This window comes from Bos mutus, chromosome 16 (assembly GCF_027580195.1).
Source record: "Bos mutus isolate GX-2022 chromosome 16, NWIPB_WYAK_1.1, whole genome shotgun sequence".
NCBI lineage: Eukaryota > Metazoa > Chordata > Mammalia > Artiodactyla > Bovidae > Bos > Bos mutus.
In genome coordinates this window covers 56,241,062-56,267,466 of record NC_091632.1, presented here as the reverse complement: position 1 = coordinate 56,267,466, position 26,405 = coordinate 56,241,062, and the positions used below count along the sequence as shown (strand labels likewise).

Sequence of the window (26,405 nt, the reverse complement as noted above, 5' to 3'; positions counted from 1 at the left end):
CGGGGCCTGCGCCGGCACCGGGTCTGCCGGGCGCTCGGCCAGTAAACACCGCTGGAGCTGCGCGGCGGAGCAGGTGAGCCGGCTGGATGGGGCGCGCGGATGGGGGCCCGATCGCCCGGCGTTCGAAGGTCGCGAGGTGGAGCTGCACTCCGCAGGCGGGGCCTTGTCCTCCGCACGCCCCTCGCCGCGGCGGGTCGCGCCTCGGGGCGGTTCCGGGGATGCGGCCCCAGCGGCTGCGGAGGGGAGGGCGCCGGGACCGCTGCGATGGGGGCCGGCCCGGAACTGGCGAGTGGAGGAGCGCGGGGAGGGGCTCCAGGCCTCGGGCCTTCAGCGGGGCCGGGTTCTCCCCGCCGCCAGAGCCCCCGCCGCCGGAGCCCCCGCCGGAGTGGGCGCGGTGCGATCTGTTAAAGGGCCGGGACATTTAAAGAAGCAGCGCACGTGGGTCTCAAAGGCGTGCGGACGCGGCACTGTGGTCTCTCTCCTGGCTGGCACCTGATGGGCGCCCAGTCCTGCTGGCCTGCGACACGCGGCCCCGGGGTCTGCTTGGCAGTGGTAGGAGGGGAGGCGGAGGTCTTTCCGCCGGCTTGAGGAACAGGACCTAAGGACGGGCCTGGAGCCCCTAGTTTCCTTATCTGCGATGTTTGGCTGTTTTTTGATCAGGCATTTACAGCTCTGAGGAGACTCCCAGAATCTAGCTTTTGAAAAGCTGAATGAGCCCGAAACAGGAGCTAATTCCCATCCCAAATTTTATCAATGAAGAAACTCAGCCCTCAAAGCTAAAGTGACTTTGTTCAAGGTCACGCAGGTAGAATATATGAGAGCCAGGCTTCGAACCTGTTGTCCTGGACTCTAGTTCTCTTGTCCAGACCTGGGACTAGACCTCAGCCCTTGGACAGCTGGATGAAATGCCCCAGTCTGTGACTTAATGAGTATTCCCTTTTGACGGTATGAACTGTGGATTGTTGCAGTAGCTGCATCCTCAATTTATAGATGGATAGCCTGAGAGGCGGTTCCCATCCAGAGCAATCGCAGAGCCAGGTTGACCCAAAATTGACAGCGTGGGTTGCCAGCCTGTCCTGAGAGTAATTGATCATTATGGACCCGAGCTCTTCCCACATGGATGGCCCTGAATCAACATAGCCCCTTCTGTAGACAGCTGAGTCTCCAAGGACTTCGGTTAAGACCTTTGGTAGTAATTAAAGGCTTTGTATAAGCTGCTGCAGGTGTGTGAGCCTCAGGTTCCCCTATGGGTGAACGTGGCTGTGTGGGGGCAGGAAAGTGTATTAGCAGCTATGTTTCCTGGGTCCAGCTGGTGAAGGGGCCTGAAGTCCTGTCTGCAGCTCAAAGCTGCAGCTTCAGCCACTCATGAGGCAGGTCATCCAGGTTCTCGCCTTGGGTGAATGTGGGAGCATTGAGGGCAGAGGCTGGAAGTGGAGGACTTCGTGGAATGTTACTGTGGAATGGGATGATGGTGCCTCGGGTTTTCAGGAAAAATTCTGTATCATTTGGTGTTGAAGTATTTGTGCACCAAGTCAAGAGTCTGATGTGTGCAGGGTTGGGAGGTAACTGCTCTGAGCCTGTCTGTTTGAAGAAGAGGAGGACAAGGAACAGCCTGGCCAGAGGCTGCTGCTCAACTGTGCCTGGGGGCCCTTAGCCTGCCCCACCTCCGCCACCCCCAGCTCCTCTGTGCCTGCTCACAGCCCCTCTGCACACATGTACACAGGCTTTGCCAGAATGAGAGGTTCCACCTACCTTTGCCCCTCTTACATCATTGATGGTAATAATGACAATAACATCACTTGCAAGTTTGTTATATACAATAAAAAGCCATTCTGTACAGTAGTTGTCACAGTTATCTAAAGAGTTACCATCACACTGAAGTGGAAAGGGAAAGCTAAGGTTTACAGAAGGGGAAACTAAGGTTCAGGGCATTAAGGACCTTGTCTGGTTGTGTGGCTTCCGTGACTGTGAGTGCCAGCATTTGAACCCAGCTGGCTGTGTCTTCTGCATCTTTTGAGTTTTTGCTTGGAAGACCTCCCACTCTGACGCCCCACCCATGTGCCTGCACTACCGCCCAGGACATTGCTGTGGGGTCTCCGTTAGAAGCTACTTGGCAAAGCCAAAACAAAAAAAAAAATTTTTTTTAAGAAACTAAAGCATTGTGTGTATAGATCACCTTATGTTATTGAAGACACATTTGGCTGTTTTTCAGCTGTTGATTTGACTTTTAGACACTGTTTAGCTGGTAAGACTGGCAAGGCAACAAATGTTTCTGCAAATATTTCCACCTGTCCCTGGACTCCAGCAGCTGGGGGTGGGGCTGGGGGTGGAAGGCAAAGGGCTCTGAGGTTGGCATACCCTCCACGCTGCCCCTGGCCGGGGCCTGGGGGTTTCTCCTCACCTTGAGCTGGCTGCATCTGACCTGGCCTTCAAACCTTGTAGAATCAGTGTTGCCTTCTTGACCAGGAGGTGGTGAGGCTGCTGTGTGATTACAGTCTGGGCAGAAGTAGTTTCAAAGGGATACTCAGTAAAGACCGGATGTCCGGGAGGGGGATGATTACTGTCCATTCTTTCCATTGCCTGGGAGAATGGGTTGCTCGTTTATCTTTGCCAAAACACAGTCTTCCGGAGCAATGGGAAGAAAAGTTTCTGCTGTACCTTAACCAGAAACTTTCTGACTTTTTAAAAATGAAAGCAATATGTGTTCACTCTAGAAAATTCGGGAAATTTTTTTTTTTCAAGTCATCTGTTAGCCCCTAGTCCAAAGAACCACTCTTAACATGAACTTCCTTACAGTACTTTATGCACATACCTGTATTCATGTGTTAAAATATTAGAAGTAGGAAACTGAAGATGAAGTTTTGTATCCTACTTTTTGTGTTCATATTATGCCTTCAGAATTTTCCCTTTATTGAGTGTTCTTGGAAACCCATTGAGTATGTGACCCTCTCAAGTACTTGGAGCAGCAGGGAAGAGCTCCTCAATGGCAGTTTGGAGACCTGAGCCGTAACTGTGGCTTCTGGTCATGGGCCCCTGTCCTTTTGTCCGTCTGGGCTTCAATTTTCCCAAGTATGAAATGGGGAGCTGACTGGATGGCCCTGAAGGTCCTTGCCAGCTCTGACCTCAGTCCATGGACGTGCCCTTTTGTTTGACAAAGTGTTCATGTTGCCAGCATGCCCCGGGCTGGGGCTGAAGAGGAAAGCACTCAGGGCCTGAGTGAGGCGTGACCTTGGTACTCAACTCATGCCTGATGGTTTAGCATTTTTGTAGCTTTCCAAGGGGCCATCAACAGGCTTCTGTTGTCCTCTCTCACTGTGTCCCTGCCTTTATTTCATTATATTTACCCTTGATTGAACATCTACTCTGTGCTGGACACATTACACATTAGCTCTAGTTTTTACAGTAATCTTGCAAAGTGTGCCTATCTTACTTTTTACACAAGAGGAAATGGGCCGTGTGAAGTTAAATTGTCCGAGTATGTGGTTCAGATCAATTGGCTAGCTGATTCAAACTCTGTCCGTTTCTAAGGCTCAGCTTTTGACTGCTGTCTTGCTGCTTTTCATTGAAAGCAAAAACACGATTTATGGGAGGCTGCTCAAAGGTAGCTCGGTAGCTCATGGCCAGTGTGGCTACCTTCGCAGCATCCCTCTGTCACTTCCAAACTGCCCCTTTTCCAGGCTCCTTCAGGAAGTGAGAGAAAATGTTTACTGAGCACCTTTGAGTAGGAAAGGGCAGACAGAGGGAAATCTAGAGCTTGGGTCAAGGTTCAGGAGGCCCCAGAGGGTCGCCTGGGGCCTGTGACTCAAGAGAGTGGAGTGGTACTTCAGGGCCTTCCTGGGGCGTGTGGGCTCCTGCTCCAGCTGAGGCCCTCTCCCTGTTCTGGGGAAAACCATCGGACAAGTGATGTGCATCACATTATGGGCTGGATGGATGGACAGATGGATGACGGCCAGCCAGGGTCCATACATGGTCAGGTGCCTGGGCCAGGGGAAATAGGCAGGCAGGCAGGCAAGCTGTGGAAATTTCTAAGGGAATTTCCTCACCCCAGATAAGGGAAGGCTGGGAACGCCCCAGGAGTCATGGAAGCTCTGTGAAGTACCCATGTGACCCTAGAAAGTGACCTTTTTAAAACCATTACTGCCCTCTTTGAGGGAGCACTGAAAATTAAAATGAACAAACAAGACAAAACAGAAACAGATTCATCTTGATGTTTGGCAGAAGCCAACGCAGTACTATAAGTGATTATCCTTCAATTAAAAATAAATTAATGAAAAACAAAAACAAAATAATGCTGCAATGAATAGGGGGGTGCATATATATATATTTTGAATTAGTATTTTTATTTTCCTTCAATAAATATCATAAGGAGAATTGCAAAAAAAAAAAAGGCAAAAATAGACCAGCAGATCGTGGTTACCAAGGGGGAGGTGCAAAATAAAAGAGGATTAAGAGGGACAAACAACCATGTATAAAATAAATGATACAAGCGTGTAATGTAGAGCACAGGGAATACAGCCAGTGCTTTAGAGTAACCTTATGTGGAATGTAATCTGTAAAAAATTTTAAGTCACTTTGTTGTACACCTGAAACTTCTGTAATGTTGTAATGTTGTTCTTTCAATACTGAAAGAAAGAAAGTACTGTTAGCCCTGTGGAGACAAAGAAAGCAAGTACTCGGATCCAAGCCTTTCTCTTTGGCCCCACCTGTTGACTCCCAATTTTCTTTTGGAACCGAAATTTCCATGTTTTTCCTTGAGGCACTCTCGTTTACGATGGAATTTAAAAATCGATTTTCTACTTATGTAGGAATCTATTTCCTAGTTAGGTCCATTGGCCTTAAATTTTAAGGTCAAAACCTTTGCATTTTTCTGAAATGAGAATCAGGTTGAGGAAACTGGGTCACCAGGGTTCCATAATAATTGCAGGAACTGCTGACACAGGCAAGGTTGAGGAAATTCCCTGGGTCAGACTCCCTTGGCTTGGCTCATTCAGCATTTGGATCCCATTCAGCTGATTAATGGGAGTGAACGGTGGCTTCTTTGGATGTTTGATTTTATATCCTAATCCAAGGAGTTTTCAGCCACAGTGCCTTGTTCTGGGAAGGGTTTCCAGGATGTAGTCTGGGGCACCTGTTCCTCCCATTGGCTTCTCTGCATTATCCTGTTGCTCCCTCGGAGAGAGTGGAGAGCTGGTTGCTATGGGGTTGATAGGATTTGACATCAGCAGGAGAGTCACCCAGCCCCACCCCCACCGGCCTGTGAGTCAGCCTCCCGGCGGGAGTTCTTGGCATCTCTAGTGCTCTAATGTGGACAAACATCTAGCAAGACTGTTTATCTGCATTTTTTCCCTCCAAGGATTGCAGAGTACCTTCAGGCTTCAGTTCCAACTTAGAAGCCAGAGGAATCCATCCCAGCTGCTCTGTTCTCCTTCAGGAACCAGGTAATAAGAGGGGTTAGGAGAAGATGTGAAAGTGGCTTCCCAAGGTCCCCCGAGTCCAGTGAGAGGGGATGTGGGAGAAGGCAGCATGGAAAAAAATCTGTCTAAATGTTGATACTTGTTATTTCCCCTTTAGCTTTACAAAAAACAGCAGACACAATTCATGTTTTGTTATGGAAGTTTTAAAAAATGCAGAAAAATATCATGTATCACCCTCAATCTCACCATCCAAAGATAAGCACCTTTAATGTTGTATAATATTTCTTGCCAGTCCTTCATATATATGTATACATTTGCTAAGAAAATTCAGATGCTTATATCTGTGGTTTTAAGTCTACTAAATTTAGCATCTTGGTGTTTTTTTCATGTTAGTAAATATTCTTTGAAGTAAGATTTTTATTAGTCATATATCGGATAGATATATTATCATACAAAGTCAGACATCTTAGTCATTTTCACTTAAAAAAATTATAAATGACTGCAACAACCATGTTTTCAGATAAATCTTTTTATTATTTTCCTAGGACAGATTCCGAGAAGTTAGCATTTCAGGATCAAAAGGTATGAATGTTTTTAAAGCTCTTGATGTTTACTGCCTTCAGAAAGGCTGGTGCAGTTTGTACCAGGGATGCTTAAGATCCAGTTTTTTCACACCCTCCTTCCAGGTGGGCATTGCATGCGTACCTTGTCAGTCAGCTCACTGCATTCTCCCCCTGCAGCTCTCCTAGTCTGAGAAAGCTCCTGTTGCTCTTCCTCCCCAGTGGATCTCAGCCCAACCACAGGGTATTCAGGAGAAAGGACTGCTCATTCTTTCACACCGGCATTCAGTGAGCAAGTTGTGCAGAGCAGCAGGTGTGCTAAGGTAGGTGGTGAGGCCCTGCCCTTGCGACAAGGAAGTGAACTGTTACTGGGAGCTTTCAGTACCAAGTTTGGGCCCAGGCTGGGGCATCTGATTACTTGCCAGGACCAGCTCCAGGGAGGGTTTAACACCAGCCTAAGAATCGCCCAGGGACTGTCTCAAAATGCAGATCCCTGGACCTTTGGCCAGAATGAAACTTAGGATCCGCATTTTAAGTAAGCACCCTAACATCGTGTTTAAGAGCACAGAACTTGACCACCTTGGTCCAAGGATGACTTTGAACTTATCACTTTTAAAATCTTTTTCCTCATCTGTAAAATGAGGAATAACAGCAGCACAGTCAGTGCCCTGCATTGAACAAGTTCTGTTCCAAGAGGCCATAAATCCAATTTGTTCGTAAGTCCAACAAAGTTAGCCTAGGTACCCAACTAACACAATCGGCTATATAGTACTATACTATAAGAGGTTTATACTTTCCACACAAATAATACATAAAAAGCAAACAGAAAATTTTTAATCTTACAGTACAGTACCTTGAAAAGTACGCCAGACATGCGAACTCACGTTCGAATATCTGAAGTGTGCAGGTTGAAGGTTCGTATGTAGGGGACTGACTGTACCTCATTCCTGACTTGTGTTTAGTACACAGTGAGGGCTCAGCAGCTGCTCTGCCACCCTTCAGGTGGCCTGGGCTACGTTGCGAAACAGCATCTCCAGCATCTTACAGCTTTCTGAAAGTCCTAAGCCATGCCCTCAGATGCTGGGAGCCCCAGGAAGCACCTCCAGCTGTCCCCACCTCCTCCAGGCCCAGAGGGCTGTGATTAGGATGCCGTTGCTCCAACAGCCAAGACCAGCTCTTCCTGGCTGCAACCCCTCGATGCCCTGCTTTTCTGGGAGTTGTGGGCAGCATCCAGGGAGGGAGGGAATCTGCTCAGGAAGCATTTGTTTTCTGGTGAGGAGGCCATGCATTACATGTGGTGGATGGCAAAGCATGTTTTATAGCTTTCTGACTTTCTCCCTCTGCAGTGCAGTTTCACATGGAAGGGATATAGTCTGTTTTTAAACATGCTCTCCCTGGGTGTGTCCACAGACTTTGGGAGGCAGACGTGTTTTCCTGGGATTTGGTGACCGGCTGAAGAAATGGAAATTGGAAAGGATTTAACTCCTACTTGATCATGGGTCCCCTGCTTTTCTCTCCCCACCTGCCCTGTAGCTCCCTTTCTCCTTTAAGAAGCATCCTAGCCTCTTATTTGTCCAGTCCCCTCATGCTTTGCTCTAGGGACTGAGGCAGCCTGGCTGCCAGCAGCTGTGGTTCTGAAGGGTGAGCTCGCCTCTGCCCTGGGGGCTGCAGCCCTGCCGTTTAGATACAGGAACTCCTGATCTGCTCCTCCAGTCACTGCGAAGATAAATCCCAGGGCCTCTAAAGGCGTGGGAAGAACAGAAGGAGAGAGATGGTAACTAAATTATTAATTCACAGCCCAGACAAAACAAAGTATTGAAAGAGCTGCTACACTGTTCAAGATAGAATGTCCTAATTTAGCTTGAGGTGCAGCCAGCTCTGTGTTCCCTGTCGCTCTTTGAGTAAGAATGGACTCAGCATTGCCACAGGGTCAATGAGGGCATCTCCTGGGCCTGGGCAGGTGTATGTTTAGGATTTATCTAGTGGGGCCCACCATTGCAGAGGAGCTCTTTAGAGTTTTTCTGCCTGGGTCTCCACTAGGTAATTTCTTTCATTACTGTTACCATAGATGAAGGACGCTAAGAACTTCCCAAGGTCTGGGTGCTGAGGAGCAGATCTGCCTCCTGGGTCCTGGGCGGCACTACCCCTGGTGGCTCCAGGGAAGTGGCTCTGGGGAAGAGGCAGGAGGGCTCAGCCGGCCCTCTGTTCCCATACAGCACACTCTGGTCACATCCCTCCTTAATTCAGAAACCTTGGCTGCCCCCTCCCCTGGCTAGCTTCAGCTCCTCGTCCCCTGGCCAGGCCCCCACGCCCCTCCCTCGAATGGTCCTACCTCCCATCACTGCCTCCGTGGTCCCCATGCTTCAGCCACCTCAGCCTGCTGGATGTTGCAGAATTTCAAAGCCCCCATCCCGCCATCTGTTTATGAGGCTACTTCCACATGCCCCACCTACTTCAGCCTCTGCCTGGCAAGATATTCCTAACCTTTGTGTCTTGTTTCATGTGTCTTCCTCCTAAAGACTTGAGACGTCTACTCCCCACTGTTGATAGATTGCCCCCCACTTAGTCTTAACTCCAGTAGCACAGCGTCCTCGTCACCTCTCCTGGAAGTTACCTTATTCTGCTTCCTACTGATGTCACTACTGCTGTCTCTCTTATACTTGTTTCTCTGCTGAACCCAGGGGAGCTTACCTTGCTCATTTCGAATTCTTTGTAAGAGCTACGGGAAAGCCTTCTGTAAGGGCCCGAGTCAGTGAGTAGGATCAGGCTCTGCTGTGGGCCTGGACTTGGGGATGGAGCTGAAGTCCAGCTGGGAGTAATGCAGGCCACGGCCTGGGACACTGTCTTCAAAACAAAGCAGCAGCCTCAGAGCCTCTGCCAAGATGAATAGAACTGGCTGGCTCGGTGGAAGGAACCTGCCTGCCTTCTCCACTTGAAAATCATAGGGACTGTCCTGGCGGTCCAGTGGTTAAGACTTAGCCTTCCAGTGCAGGGGATGTGGGTTTGATCCCTGGTCGGGGAACTAAGATCCTGCGTCCCTAGTGGCCCCCTCTCCCAAAAACACCAAAACGTAAAACAGAAGCGATATTGTAACAAATTCAATAAAGACTTTAAAAATGGTCCATATAGTAAAAAAAAAAAAAAAAAAAAACACTGTGGAAATAGAATAAAAATGATCATAAATTTTGAGGGCCATTGACATGGAGATGAACTTTGAGACGAGAGCAGACCCGACTGTTCCTACTGGCGTGAGTCTTCCCCAGGGTCCCAGGAGGCAGGTGATGGGGGAGCTGGCCCTGCTGGCAGTTCAGCTGACCTGCCCAGGGTGTTGGTAGGAGTTCGGGCTGCCCCAGCATCCACATGGTGCTGCTGGGTCCACACGCCACTCAGGGCAGCACAGCAGTGTTGAGGGGACAGGCTCCCTCCTCTGTGGCCCTTTCAGCTTTGGTTTTTCCTGTGGGTCCTTCCCTCAGCTATACTTCCCCAACACACACACACACACACACACACACATTCATGCACGCTCCTCTTTCGTGGTCTCGGCTCACTGCCCCCGTGGCCACAGCATCTAAACCTGTGACTCTCATCTCCCTCCCCTCCAGCTCAGACACTGGCCCTCAGCCGCCTCCCAGGCAGCTCCCTCCTTTCAACCATTTACATTCGGCAGATTTCCCCCAGCACCTTGTTCTCCCACCTCCTCTGTCCTACTCCCCGCCTGGCCGTGGTCCTGGACTCTGTCCTGTTGTGTCCCCGACATCTTGTCTGTATGGATCGTCTCCCCTCACTCCCACGCATCTTGCTGCTACCTTAGGCCCTGTTCACGACCCATCATTGTCTCCAAGGAGGTCACCTTTCCTTCTTTCTACTCTTTTCAGTCAGTGACCAGACTGAGATTTCTAACCAGAGATCTGATCTGTCACTGTGTCCTCGGGGGACAGAGCACACCTCCTTAGCATGGCGCTGGAGACCCTTCACTTGTCCACAGCAGTGACCCCCTCCCCAGCCCTGGCACTGCCAGGCTCAGGCTGAGACGTTCTTCACGCCCTCTGCCCTTCCCTCCCACCTGGGAGAGTCTGTGTCCATCACATGATGCTATCTTCTCCAGAAAACACTCCTGATCTCTGAGATTTAGTCCCTTCTATGCCTTTTAGTGAACACTTGGATTATAGAATTTGCCACATTGGACTGGTTTTTATTCTTTTAGGACAGACATGTCCTTGGCACATGATAGATGGTGGTCAGATATTTGTTGATTGAACGAATGATTGTGCTGAGAGTTTAGAGTGGCCCTGGTGTTTATGGTTGGGAGTTTCGCCCCCATGGCCTGGATCCTCTCTAGCCAGTCCCTCTCGAGACTGCTGCAGCCTTAGTCATGGCTCCTGGGGACTGTCCTTTTTTCTTAAATGTTTATTTATTTATGGCTCTGTTGGGTCTTCACTGCTGCTCAGGCTTTTCTCTAGTTGCAGAGAGCAGGGGCTGCTCTCTCGTTGCGGTGCACGGGCTTCTCATTGCAGCGACTTCTGTTGTTTTGGAGCGTGGGTCTAGGGCACTCCGTCTTCGGTAGTTGTGGTTTCTGGGCTCTAGAGCACAGGCTCAGTAGTTGGGACACACGGGCTTCATTGCTCCTTGGCACGTGGGATCTTCCTGGATCAGGGATCGAACCCATGTCTCCTGCATTGGTAGGTGGATTCTTTACCACCGAGCCACTCGGGAAGCCCTATAGCAGTCCTTTGACAAATGCATCCTGGGTGGTCGCTGTGGGCAGGACCTGTGTCCAGGTTTTAAAGCCACATCTCATCCTCCACTGCCTTTGCCTCTCAGGAGAGTGGCACGAAGACCCCTGTGCTCCTTTTCCAGGCACTTCCGGAGGCAGGGCCATGCTCACATTCATGGCCTCTGACAGCGAGGAAGAAGTGTGTGATGAGCGGACGTCCCTGATGTCAGCCGAGAGCCCCACGCCGCGCTCCTGCCAGGACGGCCGGCAGGGCCTGGAGGACGGAGAGAGTGCCGCCCAGTGGGTAGGTTCCTGCCAGCAGTCCGTGGTCTCCAGACGGGCTGCTGGCGTCCCATATCTCATGGATGGAAACCAGGCCTTCCCTGATGTGGGAGGGAGAGGAAGTGAAGGTGAGAACTGGTCAAAGGGGCAGGTGGCCCACCATGGTGGATCCTAGGTCTGCGAGGGCTTGATCGTAGATTCTGCACATGCACAGCCTGTCACAGACCGACTCTAGTAGACGGCGTCATCCACCCTGGCCCTGCCCCTTCGGTTCACCTTCCTATGCAGGTTACTGTTCCCACAGGAATCTGAGAGTGAGTGGATGCTGGGGCAGGCAGCACAGAGGCTGGAGGGAACCTTTTTTGGTAGATGGCTGGAGATGGGAACTGAGAGATTAGCTGATTTGTGTTTAACTTTTGAGCTGGGGATGTGTTTTAGTTCGTTCAGGCTGCCATAACAAAAATACCATAGACTGGGTGGCTTATAAACAGCAGAAGTGTATTTTTCATTGCTCTGGAGGTTGGGAGGTCAAGGTCAAGGTGCTGGCAGGTCTGATGTCTGATGAGGGCCCACTTCCTGGGTCGTAGGCAGCTGTGTTCCCTCTGTGTCCTCACAAGGCAGAAGGGTTAGGGAGCTTTCCTGGACATCCTTTATAAGGGTGCGAATGCCATTCTTGAGGGCTCCACTCTCATGACCTAATCACCTCCCAAAGCCTGTATCTCCAACACCATCATGTTGGGCATTAGGTTTCAACATGTGAATTTGGGGGTCACAAACATGCAGCCCATAGCAGGAAGGGTGTGCTGCACTGTGTGATTTTGCCTCTGCAGCCCAAAAGGCAGGAGATTATAACAGTATGAAGTGGAGCGTGTACTTGGGAAAGTCACTTAGTCAAGCTACCTCCCTCCTCATCAGGGTAAAACAGTATCTGAATTTGCCTAAAACCCATTATTTTGCCCATTCTAGTATTTTTCTTTCTTCCAGCCAGCCTCATTCCCCTTTGCTGTAGCTTGAACTCACTTCTTCGCCTGTCCTCCCTCTGGGCTCCGAGAGAGATCTCAGCAGCTCAAGGCCATGGCCCCACTACTCCTTAGCCAATTCTTGCTCGGTGTTTTGTCTTTAATCTCCTGGACTTTTTGTGCATTTCAGTTGTTTCAGTTCCTGTTCAATAACAGCTTTCCTTTCCTTCTCAGTTGAATATCTAGATGGAATTCTCTCTGCAAAAAACTGATGCCAAAGAGCAGTCACTTTTGATTTCTGTTTCACTTGGCTTTTGTCTTGGCTGTTACTGTAATTAACAAGGCAGCCAGTGATCCTGAACTGCCACAATTCTGAAACACATTCTTGAAGATCAGTGTATGTTAGTGTCTGGCAGGCATCCTATCCTCCTTTGCTGCCTCCTCGTTTATACTCTCCCACTTTCCCTAACCTGGATCCTCCCAGATGCTCAATGCCTAGTTAGCCTCCGGTTCAAAACTGCAAAGTTTGCATGCTTGGTTTTGGCGGGGGCAAAAATTTTAAAGTAATTTATTTCCCTGCAAATTCCCAGTGCCTTATTAATACAATCAAAGAGAGTCCCCATGTGTGCTGACCATTCTGGTTTGTGATTTTTCAACCAAAAATGTTTAGTCTCTGCCTTCCTCCCATCACCTGGCCTAGCTCCTCCCAAACTAGTATGGCCGTGTGACCAGAACTGAGTCCCTTCACTGAGGGAGGGAACAGATCTGCAGACCTGCTGCAGACCCATTCTGCAGACTGTCCTCGTCCATGGCTACCATGGCCTCCCTTCCTGCATCTGTGGTGGCTAGTGCCAACTCCTAGTCTCTAGTTGTCCTCATAAACTTCTCCATGTCCTGGAAAGCCACCACTCCCACATCTAAGCTGTAGCCCATAGACTGGTTCTTACATCTGAAAAGTGACATTCAAACTTCTCGTTTCCAGTTCACACACCCATGCTCTGTGTCAGTAGGGCTCCGCTGGGGGGCATCCCATGGTCCTCACAGCATGGTTTCCCACAGAGAAGCCAGGAGAGTGAGGAGGACCACGAGGAGGAGGACCCTGACCGCTACGTCTGCAGTGGGGTTCCCGGGCGGCCACCAGGCCTGGAGGAGGAGCTGACCCTCAAATACGGGGCAAAGCACGTGATCATGTTGTTTGTGCCTGTCACGCTGTGCATGATCGTGGTCGTGGCCACCATCAAGTCCGTGCGCTTCTACACAGAGAAGAATGGACAGCTGTGAGTTGGGGGCCAGGGGTGGGTGTGGGTGCAGGATTGGGGGAGGAGGGTGTGGCCTGTGTTGGCCACTGTACCTGCGGCCCCGTGGCAGCCGCAGCAAAGAGCAGGGGTGGGGAGCTGTCTGAGTCCACACCCTGGTTCGTCCACAGCCTCCTGGCTGTGTGACCTGCCCAGGCACCTTCCTAACCGTTCTCGGCCTCAGTCTCCTCATCTGTATGATGGGTTTGATAGCAAGGTTACCAGGAGAACTGAGAGAGTTAATCCATGTGCAGCCCCTGCAGCCTGCTCTCACTGCAGGAGGTAGGTTCTCTGCTCCATCCCAGGTGTGGTGGTGCCACCTGTCGTTGCATGACCACAGACAAGTCTTTTTCTCTCTGGGCCTCTCATTCATACTCCTGTGAATGTAAACTAAAGAGGACCACACGATTTCTTAGCTCACTCCCAGACTCAGGAGGGAAATTTTATTTATCTTAATAAAGAGAATCCAGGAAGAAGCAGCAGCCTGGGTAAATGGGAAGCTTCCCTCTGCTTCCTCCCCCAGCCTCCCATGGTATCACTGCTGAGTACCTTCTTGAAACTTTTTTAAGGGAGTTTTTTTTACATTTTGTTTATGATTTTGATAATGAAAGGAGTAGAGAAAGAAGCCCTCGCCCTCAGGAAGCGTATAGTCTGTTGGGGACTCAGAGCAGCTCAGGCGAAAAGTGTTGAGACCTTGAGAACTTGGCAAACAGTTTGCTTCCCTAAGAGTGTGGGATCAATGAATTGCCTCTTGAGTTTATAGCTGCCTGTGCAGCTACTCGGCTACATGGGGTGTGGGTAGGGGTAGGAGTGGGGGTGGAGGCATCCTAGGCTTGATGGGGAAGTGGGTACAGAACTGGGGAGTGGGGTCAGCTGGGATAAGCACTTCTGGGAGAGGTTTTAGTTGGTGTGGGGGCCTGGGAAGCCGTGGTAAAGACCAGTCAGGCCCTCCCATGTGGCTGCGTCAGCTCAGTTAGAAGCTGGAGTTAGGTGCCAGGGAGGCAGGACAGCTCGTGAGGATGGTGGGCAGCACTCACCAGGACAGCCAGAGTGCTGTGCTGAGGGCTGGGGGTGCCCAGGGCACCTGCATCTCCCTGGGCTGGGGGGCACAAGCAGGCCGGGTGCAGAGGTCTAGCCCTTGTCTCCTTCCTCAGCATCTATACCCCGTTCTCCGAGGACACGCCCTCAGTGGGCCAGCGCCTCCTCAACTCCGTGCTCAACACCCTCATCATGATCAGCGTCATTGTCACCATGACGATCTTCCTGGTTGTGCTCTACAAGTACCGCTGCTACAAGGTGAGCCGGTCTGCCTCCTGCCTGCCTGCCAGGCCTCAGGGCCTCTCATGCAGCAGCCCTGGATTTCATGCTTCAGGGCTTCTTACAAAGCAACCCTGGATTTCATGCCTCAGGGCCTCTTACGCTGCAGCCCTAGATTTTTTTTTTTTTTTAAACAGAGTTCCTTTTTTCCTGTAAAATAGACCTCGAGTTTTAGAGCAATACCTCATTTTATTGGGTTTCACAGATACTGTGTTTTTTTTTTTTTTTTTTACAAATTGAAGGTTTGTGGCAAATCTACATTGATCAAGTCTGTTGGTGCCATTTTTGCAACAGCATTATCTTCTAATTAATGCTGTTTTTAACATTTTTTTAGATATAATGCTATTGCACACTTAATTGACCTCAGTTCAAGCATTAACTTTTGCATGAGGTGGGAGACCAAAAAATTTGTGACTCTTTTTCATGTGATACTCACTTTATTGTGATCTGAAACCAAACCCGAATATCCCTGAGGTTTGCCTGTACTTTCTCCCACCCGACTCCTGCCCCACCACGGGTTACCCGATACTCCTGTGCTTTCCACTTACACTTAATCCCACTTCACTGAGTTCCTCCATGCTGCGTTCATAGGGTCACTTCTCATATTCAGAAGTTAATTTTATTTTGCCTCTCCTTCTGAAGAAGTCAGATTTTCTATTTTAGGCTCCTTTCAACATATACTTCCCCTCCAAGCTTATTTTTATTTTCCCATTTGCCTTTCAGCTGGGGGTGTACAACTGCTATACCGAGGTCTTCCAGCTCCCAGAGACCTTTGGGTGGGCCCTGCTCTGCACAGCAGCTCTGGGGAGGAACAGGGGAGTTGAGTCCCACCTAGCCCAAATCGTTCACAGAGATCCATAAGCTTTTAGGCACGAGTTTCAGGCTTTTCTCCCGAGAAAGGCTTTGAAGCCATGAGGACTGAAAGGAAGTTGAACAAGACGTTACTGATTTTTAAACTGTTCACACACAGGCGTGTGCAGTACTGGATATTCAGGCTGCTGGCATCTGTGGAGCAGGTAGAGAGAGATGGAGAGCCTCAAATAGAGAGGGACTGGGTGGGGGTGAGCAGTGGGAGGGGCACGTCCAGGAGCTGGAGCTTCTTAGTAAATAGCTGCCTGTATAACCGAGGCAGAGTTTGTGATTGGGGCAGAGGTGGCCATGGATGGTGAGAAGTAGGGTGGAGGGCTTTTGTTTGGAGCAGAGACATGTATGAGGACAAGCCAGGCGCGGGGCCAGGGGAGAGCCAGCAGTGCCGTGGTGAGCAGGTGTCACATGACCACGCTAGGACCTGCTGGGAGGCTGCTGAGCCTCCATTCAGTCAGATTTACTCCACGACACGGACAAGAGGTGACGGTGGTCTGGGCAGGCTCGGGTGGGATGAGGAGGATCAGCACATACCGGCGTTGCCCCTTCTGCTTTGAACAGACAACCACGTGGCCGCTGCGGTCCCCAGTGGCCCGAGCTGGTGACTGATGGGTCTGTCCTCTGAGGAGGCAGGTTGCAGGGACCCCCCCCCATCACCTTTGACCCTCCCTTATTTGGGCCAGGAGAGGAGGAGCCTTCCCTGACCACTGTGTCTAAAATAGAAGCGGTGGGTCTCTTGTCACTTTGCCCAGCCAGTTTTTTTTCACAGCCTTTATCTCTTCCTGCTAGTGTGTGTCTATGTGTCTGTTGTCTCACTGCCCACACTTGGGGACATAGCACGTGGGAGCAGAAACCCGGCCAGCTTTCTCTGTAGAGCCTGGAATGTGCCAAGCGTGTCCTTTCCAGGTGACCAAGTAGAGAGCTAGGTGTTTAGGCATGAAGGATTTCCAGCTCCTTTGTCTGCTTGCTGGGTTACCTGGAGAGAATGCCTTGAATGTCTGTGCCCTCCTTACTGTAAAACAGCCACCTTCCAGCATAGGCAGGAGGAGCCTAAGGAAGAAGGGTTTCTAGGCTTGGGAGTCAGTCCCGAGGACCAGGGGCCTGGGGGCCTGCCGTCACAATGCCTGTTTCCACCCAGTTCATCCACGGTTGGCTGATCATGTCCTCTCTGATGTTGCTCTTCCTCTTCACCTACATCTACCTCGGGTGAGTGGCCGCTGAGGGGCAGGAGGACCTTGGGTGAGTGGCTGCCGGCGGCAGCAGGTCCCCTGAGACCCCTTCCCTGTGGCCTGGGTGGGTCTGAAGGACCTGGGAGGGAAGGGCGCCCCTCGGGCTCCATGCTTGCCCCTTGTTGCTGCTCCAGGAGCCTGGCCTCCTTGACACTGGAGTGGAGCCCTTCATTGGGCCACACGTCTCCTTCTAGTTCCTGATTTAAAACAAAGACTCAGAGTCATCACAGAGAAGGCTGTGAACCGCAGCAGAGGCAGGGATCCGAAAGGCCTCAAAATTTACATTCCAATCTTTGGGCTGGGACTGGGTCCCTCCTAGTTTTGGGGGAAGGTGGTCTCTCTTGCCCTGTATTTAGGACATCAGCCTAACCCAGGGGCCCAAAAAGACTGGAGGCACAGGAGAAAACACTTTTCCAAAGATCTTTTCCTCGGGCAGAGGGTCGTCCAGCCCAAGGACAAGATGTTGGTGTACTCCCCACCTTGTTTCAGAAAGTATTTCAAGGGGTTACCTGTAGGGCTCATGGAAATGGGGAAGGCGATGTTAATAAATGAGCCAGAGATTGGGAAAACCCAGGCTGGGACTTGGTGATTGAGGGTGTTGGACTGCCTGCCTCAGGGTCTGACATCTCCAGTGAGTGTCCCAGCCCCCGGGCTCCACTTTGGTCCCACAGGGAAGTGCTCAAGACCTACAATGTGGCCATGGACTACCCCACCCTGTTCCTGACCGTCTGGAACTTCGGGGCGGTGGGCATGGTGTGCATCCACTGGAAGGGCCCCCTAGTGCTGCAGCAGGCCTACCTCATCATGATCAGCGCGCTCATGGCCTTGGTGTTCATCAAGTACCTCCCGGAGTGGTCCGCCTGGGTCATTCTGGGCGCCATCTCCGTGTATGGTAGGTGGGCCGCCAGCCTGGTGGGAGGCTGTGGAGTGACATCCAGGGCTGAGTCCTGACTGCTGGACAGGCTTGGTGGGTGCTGAGACGTGCCTCCCACTTCCCTTCAGCCCCCCAGGGAGGCCTGGATGGTCTCCCTTCTGAGAAGTTCACCTTCATAAAAACAAACCTGGTCCTATGGAATCATGACTGTTGACATGATTACTAATAACAGCAAATGTTTACTGAGCACTCGCACCCTTAAGCACTTTGTACGTCAGATGTCATTTACTCCTCAGAACAACCCTGAGATTGGGCACAGTACCAGTAAATAGTGAGTACCCCAGATGTGAGCTGCTCTTTAATTAGTATAATGTTGTCTTGGTATCCTTGGGGGACTGGTTCCAGTATCCCCTGAGGTACCAAAGTCCAAGGATGCTCAAATCTCTTACATAAAATGACATAGGATTTGCATATAACTTATGTACATCCTCCCAAATACTGTATGTTTTTTTAAGACTTTTTTTTTTGATGTGGACCATTTTTAGTCTTTATTGAATTTGTTACAATTTGTTACAGTGTTGTTTCTGTTTTATATTTTGACCTTTTTTGGCTGTGAGGCATGTGGGATCTTAGCTACCCTACTAGGGATCAAACCCACACCCCTGCATTGGAAGGCGAAGTCTTTACCACTGGGCCAGGGAAGTCCCCTCCCAAATATTTTAAATTATCTCTAGATTACTTATATAGTCCAAATAAGTGATATATAAATAGCTGTTAATGTAAATGACATTTACAATTGCCAGTGTGCAGCAAATACTGGTTTTGGGAACTTGCTGGAATTATTTTCTGAAATTTTTGATCCACGGCTGGTTGAATCTATGGATACAGAACCCAGAGATCTGGAAAGCCGACTGTATTAGTGAGATTACCATCACCAGTACTGCTTCTTACATTCTTAGGATAAGGAATTTGGGGCTCAGAGAAATGGGACTTCAAGCCCATCCTCTGGGTCTCTGAGCCACACAACAGCAGTCCCTGTTTGCAGTTAGCCCGCTCAGACCCCACCATGGGCTCCAGCCAGTGCAGGCTCTAGGGATTGAGGCTGAAACCCAAGGGTGGGGTTGCTGAAACAACAGGGGGCCATGGTTGGAGAGCCTTGCCCTGAGGTTCCAGGATACACTCGCCCAGGCCTGGTGTTAGAGCGCTGGCTGGGAATAAACGTCTTTCTTAATGTGCCAGGGATGACTTTGCTTTCCCAGATCTTGTGGCTGTGCTGTGTCCCAAAGGGCCACTGAGGATGCTCGTGGAAACCGCGCAGGAGAGAAATGAGCCCATATTCCCTGCCCTCATATACTCATGTGAGTGACCCCCGTGCTTCCTTCAGACGTGGGAACCAGGGTTTGCATTGGCCTTGGCTTTCAGAGTTGATGGGGAGACAGTTAACCTTTTTCCTGACCAAAGGAAGGGAGGCAGCCTTGGTGATCCCAGAAGGGGTCTACCTTCCTGAGATGAAGGTGGGCTGCGTCCTGCTGTGGCTCAGGAAGAAGCTTGGACATTTAGAGCAGGAAGAGGGCTTCCAGGAGTGTGGCCCGCCCGCAGTTTCATCTCAGCCAGACTCATGCAGTGGGCATGGGCCGCGTTCCCATGAGCCCGAGGCCACCCACTCAGCTCTCCAGGCCCCTGGAAAGGGACTTTGGGGAGGGACTGTTCAGGGTAGGGGTCTGGGGAGGTGGGTGGCAGGATGCCTGCCTTTCCCTGGGCTTTCTCAACAACTGAAGCTCAGTCTCTAAAGAAGCACTCTCGGGGTTGCTGCTGGCCTCAGGGCCAGTGTGCAGGGATCTCTATTTATAAAAGCATCAGCAAGCATGCACTGATGGTGGGCACTTTGTGGTGGGCACTGTGCTGCGTGTTGGATGTGCAGTGGAGTCTGGACCCCCAGAGGCCCCATAACAGAGGCCATAAGCAAATACCCACAGGGACTGAGGGTCCCGTGCAGGCTTTCTGGGGACACAGACTGTTCCACTTGCCTCCCTCGCCCCGGGGGCAGCCATAGTTAGTAGTGTCTGAGGCTGGACCCTTTTCTCCTTCCCCAGCCGCCATGGTGTGGACCGTGGGCATGGCCAAGCTGGACCCTTCCTCTCAGGGAGCCCTTCAGCTCCCCTACGACCCGGAGATGGGTGAGTATCAGGGGACTGACAGCCTGTCATCATGGGGGCTGCTTTTCACTACACCCTGCTCAGCTGCCTGGCCTCTCTGAGAGGCACAAGGACAGGAAGGGCAGGGAAGACTGCCTCCGGGCACGCACACACTAGGGATTGGGTGCAGGTGGAGCTTCGCTCCTCTGCCTCAGCCCCGCTTCTCTCCCTTCCCATCCCTTGCTGTGTGGTCTGGAGAATCCTCTCTGTCGGGCTGGGCATGGTGCGGGGTGGGGCAGGGAAGCCCTGGGCTCAGAGAACCCTTTGACCCCGTCTTGTCTCTCTCCCTCCTCACATGACAACGGACACCCAGAAGAAGACTCCTATGACAGTTTTGGGGAGCCCTCGTACCCTGACGTCTTTGAGCCCCCGCTGCCTGGCTACCCGGGGGAGGAGCTGGAGGAAGAGGAGGAAAGTAAGGTGTCCAGATGGACGGTCTGCGTGGGCCCGGGGTGGGGCTTCCTGAGGTTAGGGAGGAGCCCGTTTGACATCAGAGATGCTTTACAAAGTCAGAGAGAAGCCTGCCAAGGCGCAGTCCTGTGGGCAGACCATGGGGACTTAACGCCCAGGCTACCTCGTGTGTGACAGATGTTGGCCGTATGCCCACTCTGCACTGGGGGGTGATCGTACGGGTGCTGCTCTGGGGGTGCTGCTATGTGGGCATGGGCACTAACCACTCTCTCGGGAGCTGGGAGGACCGCTCAGAAGAACATAGGGTGGTAGGGGCACTGACAAGGCCGTTGACCTGCTTGAAGGGGTCAGAGGAAGTCTCTTGAGGAAGTAACTTCTAAGCTGAGCTCCAGAGGCTGAGGACACAGAGGGGAACACACAGTGCAAAGGGGTTTGGTTTCCAGCCGAGGGTGCCTTGGGAGCAGTGACCCTGGGGCTGACTTAGAGGAAGTGGAAGCCGGATGCTGAGACCCAAGTGCAGAGATGGGGCCGGGAGACAGACAGGGGCTCCAGGGGCCTTCTGGATCAAGATGGGGGTTCTCGTCTGTGTCCTGTGAGCAGTGGGAGCCGTGGGATGGGGAGGGGTTTGAGCTGTGCGGGAGGAGGGAGACGACGCGGAGGGGCAGGGCTGTGGCTGGGACAGTGTGTGCTCGAGTAGCCGGAGGCCGTCCCAGTGCAGCTGTGGGGTCGCAGGCGTGGGTCCTGTGTTCTGGGGGTGAGCTGGGCTGCGCGGGCCGGCGCTACCAGCACTGCCCCACACTGGGGCTATGGAGCATAAGACGGGCAGAGTTGGGGTGCAGGCTTCCCCCAGGCAGAGCCCCGAGTGGCTGGGAGCAGAAGGAGCAGGTGTGGAAGACAATCTTGAAGACACGCCCAAAGACCTTCTGATACATGGTTATGTTTCCAAGTGGATTAAAATAACCAACCAGCACACATATATGGACCACTAGTGTGTGCCGGGAGGCACGTGGGAGCCAGGGAGATGCTGCTGGATTAACACAGCTGCTGCCCTTGAGAAGTTCCCCACGGAGCAGCCCAAGTCAGGGGAGGTTAGGTAAAAAGTACTCAGGACGGACGTGGGGAAGACAATTGGCTGGAGGCTGGCCTGGAAGGACAAGTCGGCAGTCACCCAGCACACAGGCAGCTGGGCCGGAGATAGGCCTGGCGCTGAGCCCCCGCCCTAATCAGCATGGATCCCACGTGGGCACCATCCCCACACGACCACCCACCTTTCACATGCCAGCCACAAGCTCTGGGGGTCTCCAGGCCACCCACGCTTCTGACCGACTGGCTACAAATCTGGGGATTCTCACAACTCCATCAGGTTGGAAAATGTACTAGAATGACTCTCGAAACTCAGAAAAGTGCTATACATACCATTACAGCTTTATTGATATTATAAAGGATATAAATGAGGACCAGCCGGCCAAATGAAGAGCCACATAGGGTGAGGTCTGGGAAGGTGCCCTCTGCCCCTGGGACCCGGGAATCTCCCCCACCCCTGCACAGGGATGTGTGTACCGAGTTCCAGTGTCCAGAGTTTTTACTGGGGTCTCATTACATAGGCATAATGGATTGAGTCCTTGCTCATGACATTGGACTTCATCTCCAGGCTGCCCCTTCTCCCCAGACTCAGCCTAGCCTGGAGTCCCAACCTCCTTATCACATGGTTGGTCTTTCTGGTGGGCTCCCGTCTATGGGGTCGCACAGAGTTGGACTCAACTGAAGCGACGCAGCAGCAGCAGCAGCAATGCCATCCTCTCACTTGCATAAATGATCCAAGGGGCTGCTGAACAACAAAGATACTCCCGTCCCTGGGGAAATTGCAAGGATTTGATCTCCCTCACAGAATGAAGGACAAAGGCTGGTTAGATTCTGTTCCACAACAGCATTGGCAAAGGCTCAGATGAGAGGGGAGGAAGCCATCTGGGAGCTCTGGGATGTTTAGTGGCCAGAGAAGCTGGGGGCCAGACCTTCAAGGGTGAGCGGTACTCATGGAAGTTCAGACTTCATCCTGGAGGCTATGGGGAACCATTAGGGGTTTGTTGCAGGGAATTAAAGTGAGCAGAGCTGCATCCCAGACAGATCCCAGGTGGCTGCAGGAGCACAGACTGCTGGAGGGTTGGGTGAGGGAAGAGCCAGAAGGGCCCAGCTCGGGCACCACCACCTGCATGGGAGGCACCAGGAGGACCCGGCTGGACAAGGGATGGGCAGGGAGGTGGGGAGAGGAATGAGAGGGGGGCCCGGCAGTTGGGAGGCTCTGGAGGACCTCAGGTGGAGAAGCCAGAGACACACGAGGGGGAGTAATGCTTAGGAAGGTCAGGGTTCCAGGCCCGAAGAGGAGTCACCAGGATATACTTGTCAAATACGTGGGTCCCCACAAGGTACCCAGGAAGGGTGCAGGGTCAGAATGGAGACCAGAGGGCCCTCGTGGGTGATGTTAAGGGGATGAAGGGAAGGTCGCTTGTGGAGGATCCTGGGGAGTAGACAGGGCAGGGTGCTGAGATAGACAGCATGGGGGGTGGTGGTCCACGGAGGCCTGGTGATGGCCTTGCCTGAGCACATTGATTGAGGGATGTGGGACTTGCTGCCTCAGGTCTCTGAAGTGCCTGCTAGGTGAGCACAATTCCTTTGAGAATGAACTGATTGAAAACAGAGAGAGAAGGGAGGGGAGAGCAGGCAGAACAGGGAGGCAGGAGCGGGGGTGGTAGCAAGAGACCTGCAGGAGCAGTGGTCTCTGTAAGAGGGCAGAGCTTACAAGTTTGCCAAAGTGAGGAAGTTGGGAGTGACGGAAGGGACAGACTAAGGTGAGGTGCTTCTTGCTTGGAGCCCAGAGAGGAGAGGGGAGTGGGTTCAGATGGGGCAGAGCATGTTTCCTTGATGCAGACCCGCTCAATTCCAGTCTGTTTCATAAGCATTTTTATTGTCCATGATGAATGAAATTATCCTATAAGAAGGTGTACAGGGCAATTGTACTAAAGGAAACAAAACATTCTAGAAGCTCATTTCTTTTTCAGTAATGGATACACTAGTTACAAGTTACGTTTATCTTCCCTGGTGGCTCAGTGGTAAAGAATCTGCCGACAATGTGGGAGAGTGGGTTTGATCCCTGGGTCAGGAAGATCCCCTGGAGAAGGAAATAGCAACCCACTCCAGTACTCTTGCCTGGAAAATTTCCATGGACAGAGAAGCCTGGTAGGCTACAGTCCACGGGGCTGAAAGAATCGGACATGACTTAGCGGCTACACAATAACAACAGAGTTGATTTACAACATACATTTATCTCTTATACATTTACCTTTTATATATTAGTCTCCAGAGGACCTCGGTTATCATATATGTTCTTAAAACCAATGAAATTAAATTTCCTAAAAAGCATTTATAATTAATACTCACCACTCAGTTGGTTAACTTCCCACCAGCCCTGGACAATGGATTATATTCACTCTTGTCTTTACTCAAACCAAGTACCAAGCACCAGTTTTGCATGAATTATCAGAAATGCTGGCTTTGCACAGCCCAGAATGCAAGTCAGCCAGACCACAGGTTTCCCCCTTTTCCCCACTGGCTGCTGTTTTTCTGAGACAGCTAATCCTTGTTCCAGAGTCCAGGTGAGGTGGGCTAGGCAGTGACACCACCCATCAGCCCTCTGAGGTCCCCAGGCCTCTGGGCCCTGGGTCCCCTGGGCTGGGCCACGTGCCTGGGCTGTTCGGCTGGGGTCAGCCTTCTCTGCTGCTTCCTCCCAGGGCTTCTGAGACCTACGGGTTCCCTCTCTCTCCACCACACAGGGGGCGTGAAGCTCGGCCTCGGAGACTTCATCTTCTACAGTGTGCTGGTGGGCAAGGCGGCCGCCACGGGCAGCGGGGACTGGAACACCACACTGGCCTGCTTTGTGGCCATCCTCATTGTGAGTGGGCCCAGGGTGCTCCCCTCCTGCCCCTGGGCAGTGGGGGTCTTCATGGGGGGCCCAGGAGCCCCAGGGAGTTTTCAGATGCTGCTCTCCCTCGGAAGGGCTGCGCAGGGTTGCCAGAAAGATCCTCAGGATGAGACCAAGGTTCACAGGAGGATCTGGTCGTCAGTAGGTGCAGGCACGGTGCAGGGAGGGTGACCGGGAGCTCTGGCGTTACTGAGTGTGCGTGCTGGGTGCCAAGGTCTTGGCTAACTCTGTACGTTTGTCTCACCGCACCTTGAGGTAGGGATGGTGACCTGAGATGTTTGGAAGATGGAGCAGGGTGAGGGCCTGGCCATGGGCACAAAGCTGCGAGGCCCGAGCTGTGATGTGAACTGAGGTCTCTGACTCCGGGGCTGTGTGTTTTCCCTCCACAGCACCCAGACATCATGCAGTTCTGAGTCCCCACGGGATCTCCTGGGGCTTGAGAGGGGGGCCCCTCATTCTGAACCCCAGCGGTGAAATTTGAAGGCCCGTATCGTCACTTAGGGGCTTCTCAGGTGGCGCTAGTGATAAAAGAACCCACCTGCCAATGTAGGAGACACAAGAGACGCAGGTTTGATCCCTGGGTCAGGAGGATCCCCTGGAGGAGGAAATGGCAATCCACTCCAGTATTCTTGCCTGGAGAATCCCATGGACAGAGGAGCTCAGCGGACTACAGTCCATAGGGTCACAAAGAGTCGGACACGACTGCAGAGACTCAGCACCCGTAGTCACTTACCATGATCAGGTACACGTAATGGGGACGCATCTGTGATGACTGGTGGAGGTGGAGGCCCGGAACGGCCCACACTCAGTGCTCTGCCTGGTGAACCTGGGGCATCGCGTGGCAGGTTAGGACCAAGGCTCCAGTTCTTTGGACATTTCTATTTGCCCACAGTGTGTGTCAAGGACCAGGTAGGGGATGCCCAGGCTCCTCCACTTCCAGACTGTCTGCCCTGAAGCCCTGCTCTCCCCGGGGAGAGGACAGGCACTCTGGTTCCCTGTCCCCACCCTGGACCACTGCCTGCATCGGCTGGGGCAGGGACAGGATAGGCAACCACTGCGCCTGCTTACGGCGGGGGGCAGGGGGTGGTCACTCGGCATCTTGGTTCCCTTGGTGTCTGCTGAGAACAGTGCTGCCTTTCAGTCAGACCCGTCCAGTTTTTGCATAAATACACGTCCCCTGGGGGAAGGCTTCATGCCATCAGGTCACATGGCCAGGGGAGGTGGTCCGATAGCAGCGGCCCAGTTCACGAGGCCTGCTTGCTGGTTCATCCACTCGTGTGCAAGGCGTTAGTACTGGCTGAGAGCCTCCGCCCCCACGCACCTCACGGAGCTGCGGAGAGGACCAGGGGAGGTGCTGGGGTGTCAGGGCTCCTGAGCCCACACCCTGAGCTGTCACTAACTGCTCCCCTCCTCCTGAGCCCACACCCTGAGCTGTCACTAACTGCTCCCCTCCTCCTGAGCCCACACCCTGGGCCATCACTAACTGCTCCCCTCCTCCTGAGCCCACACCCTGGGCCGTCACTAACTGCTCCCCTCCCCCCGTCCAACCGGTGGTCACCTTCTCCCGCTCCCCCGCCTCTGTGTCCGGCAGGGTTTGTGTCTGACCCTCCTGCTGCTCGCCGTGTTCAAGAAGGCGCTGCCCGCCCTCCCCATCTCCATCACGTTCGGGCTCATCTTCTACTTCTCCACGGACAACCTGGTGCGGCCTTTCATGGACACCCTGGCCTCCCATCAGCTCTACATCTGAGGGGACGCGGGCGCCATGGGCTGGAAGCTGTAGGAAGCGGTAACCGGAGGCAGCTGTATGATTTTACACTCTAGTGCCATATATTTTTAAGACTTTTCTTTCCTTTAAAAGCAAGTGAGGATGAAAAAGGCTTGTGTTAACTTGGTGAAGAGGAAGGGCCAGCTTTGTGGTGCTAGCGGCTTTGTCGCGGGGCATGGCTCACCCCCTCGTGAGCACTCGCTTCACCGACAGGAAACCCGGGAAGTCGGGCCAGAGGAGCTGAGGACGGTTCCGAGACGTGGGGGGCGTGGGGAAGGCCCCCTGCTCTCACCCCCCCAGCCTGGTGTCCTCGGAGAAGGCCAAGACGGAGGACGAGGCAAGGCTGTCTGGGACCAGGAGGCCGTGCCCGGGATGGCACGAAGCGCCTGGTCACTCTGACTGGAGAGGAAAAGCCAATTTTCTCTGCAAGGAATGTTCCCAACGCTTTGTCTATGATGTCATCATTATCTGATTACCTTTAGAGTCCTTGTCACAGCAGTCGTTGCTGGGAAGTGTCTTAATATTACCATCAATAAATAGCCGAATCCTG

General features: G+C 52.3%; 1 protein-coding gene across 6 annotated transcripts; it reads left to right on the top strand.

Annotated features, from left to right (window-relative positions):
* Positions 1-26,405, top strand: PSEN2 (presenilin 2). 6 transcript variants are annotated; one of them, XM_070385395.1, is made up of 14 exons: positions 1-73; positions 5,354-5,438; positions 5,960-5,996; positions 6,197-6,297; positions 10,832-10,992; positions 12,989-13,206; positions 14,379-14,520; positions 16,544-16,611; positions 17,306-17,526; positions 18,768-18,866; positions 19,602-19,685; positions 20,017-20,118; positions 23,942-24,060; positions 25,682-26,405. In XM_070385395.1, the coding sequence occupies exons 5-14, from the start codon at positions 10,852-10,854 to the stop codon at positions 25,835-25,837; spliced, it is 1,350 nt and encodes a 449-aa protein (XP_070241496.1). In that variant the 5' UTR covers positions 1-73; positions 5,354-5,438; positions 5,960-5,996; positions 6,197-6,297; positions 10,832-10,851; the 3' UTR covers positions 25,838-26,405. The 6 variants fall into 6 exon arrangements, with proteins under 6 accessions (XP_070241496.1, XP_070241500.1, XP_070241495.1 ...); XM_070385399.1 differs by having other exon boundaries at positions 6,155-6,297; positions 20,020-20,118; XM_070385394.1 differs by having other exon boundaries at positions 6,155-6,297.

Excerpts from the sequence above, each read along its gene's own strand:
- PSEN2 (XM_070385398.1), top strand. The coding sequence starts at position 10,852 with ATGCTCACATTCATGGCCTCTGACAGCGAGGAAGAAGTGTGTGATGAG. Across the intron at positions 14,521-16,543 it reads ACAAGTACCGCTGCTACAAG|TTCATCCACGGTTGGCTGAT; the intron begins GTGAGCCGGTCT and ends GTTTCCACCCAG. Across the intron at positions 17,527-18,767 it reads GGGCGCCATCTCCGTGTATG|ATCTTGTGGCTGTGCTGTGT; the intron begins GTAGGTGGGCCG and ends TTGCTTTCCCAG.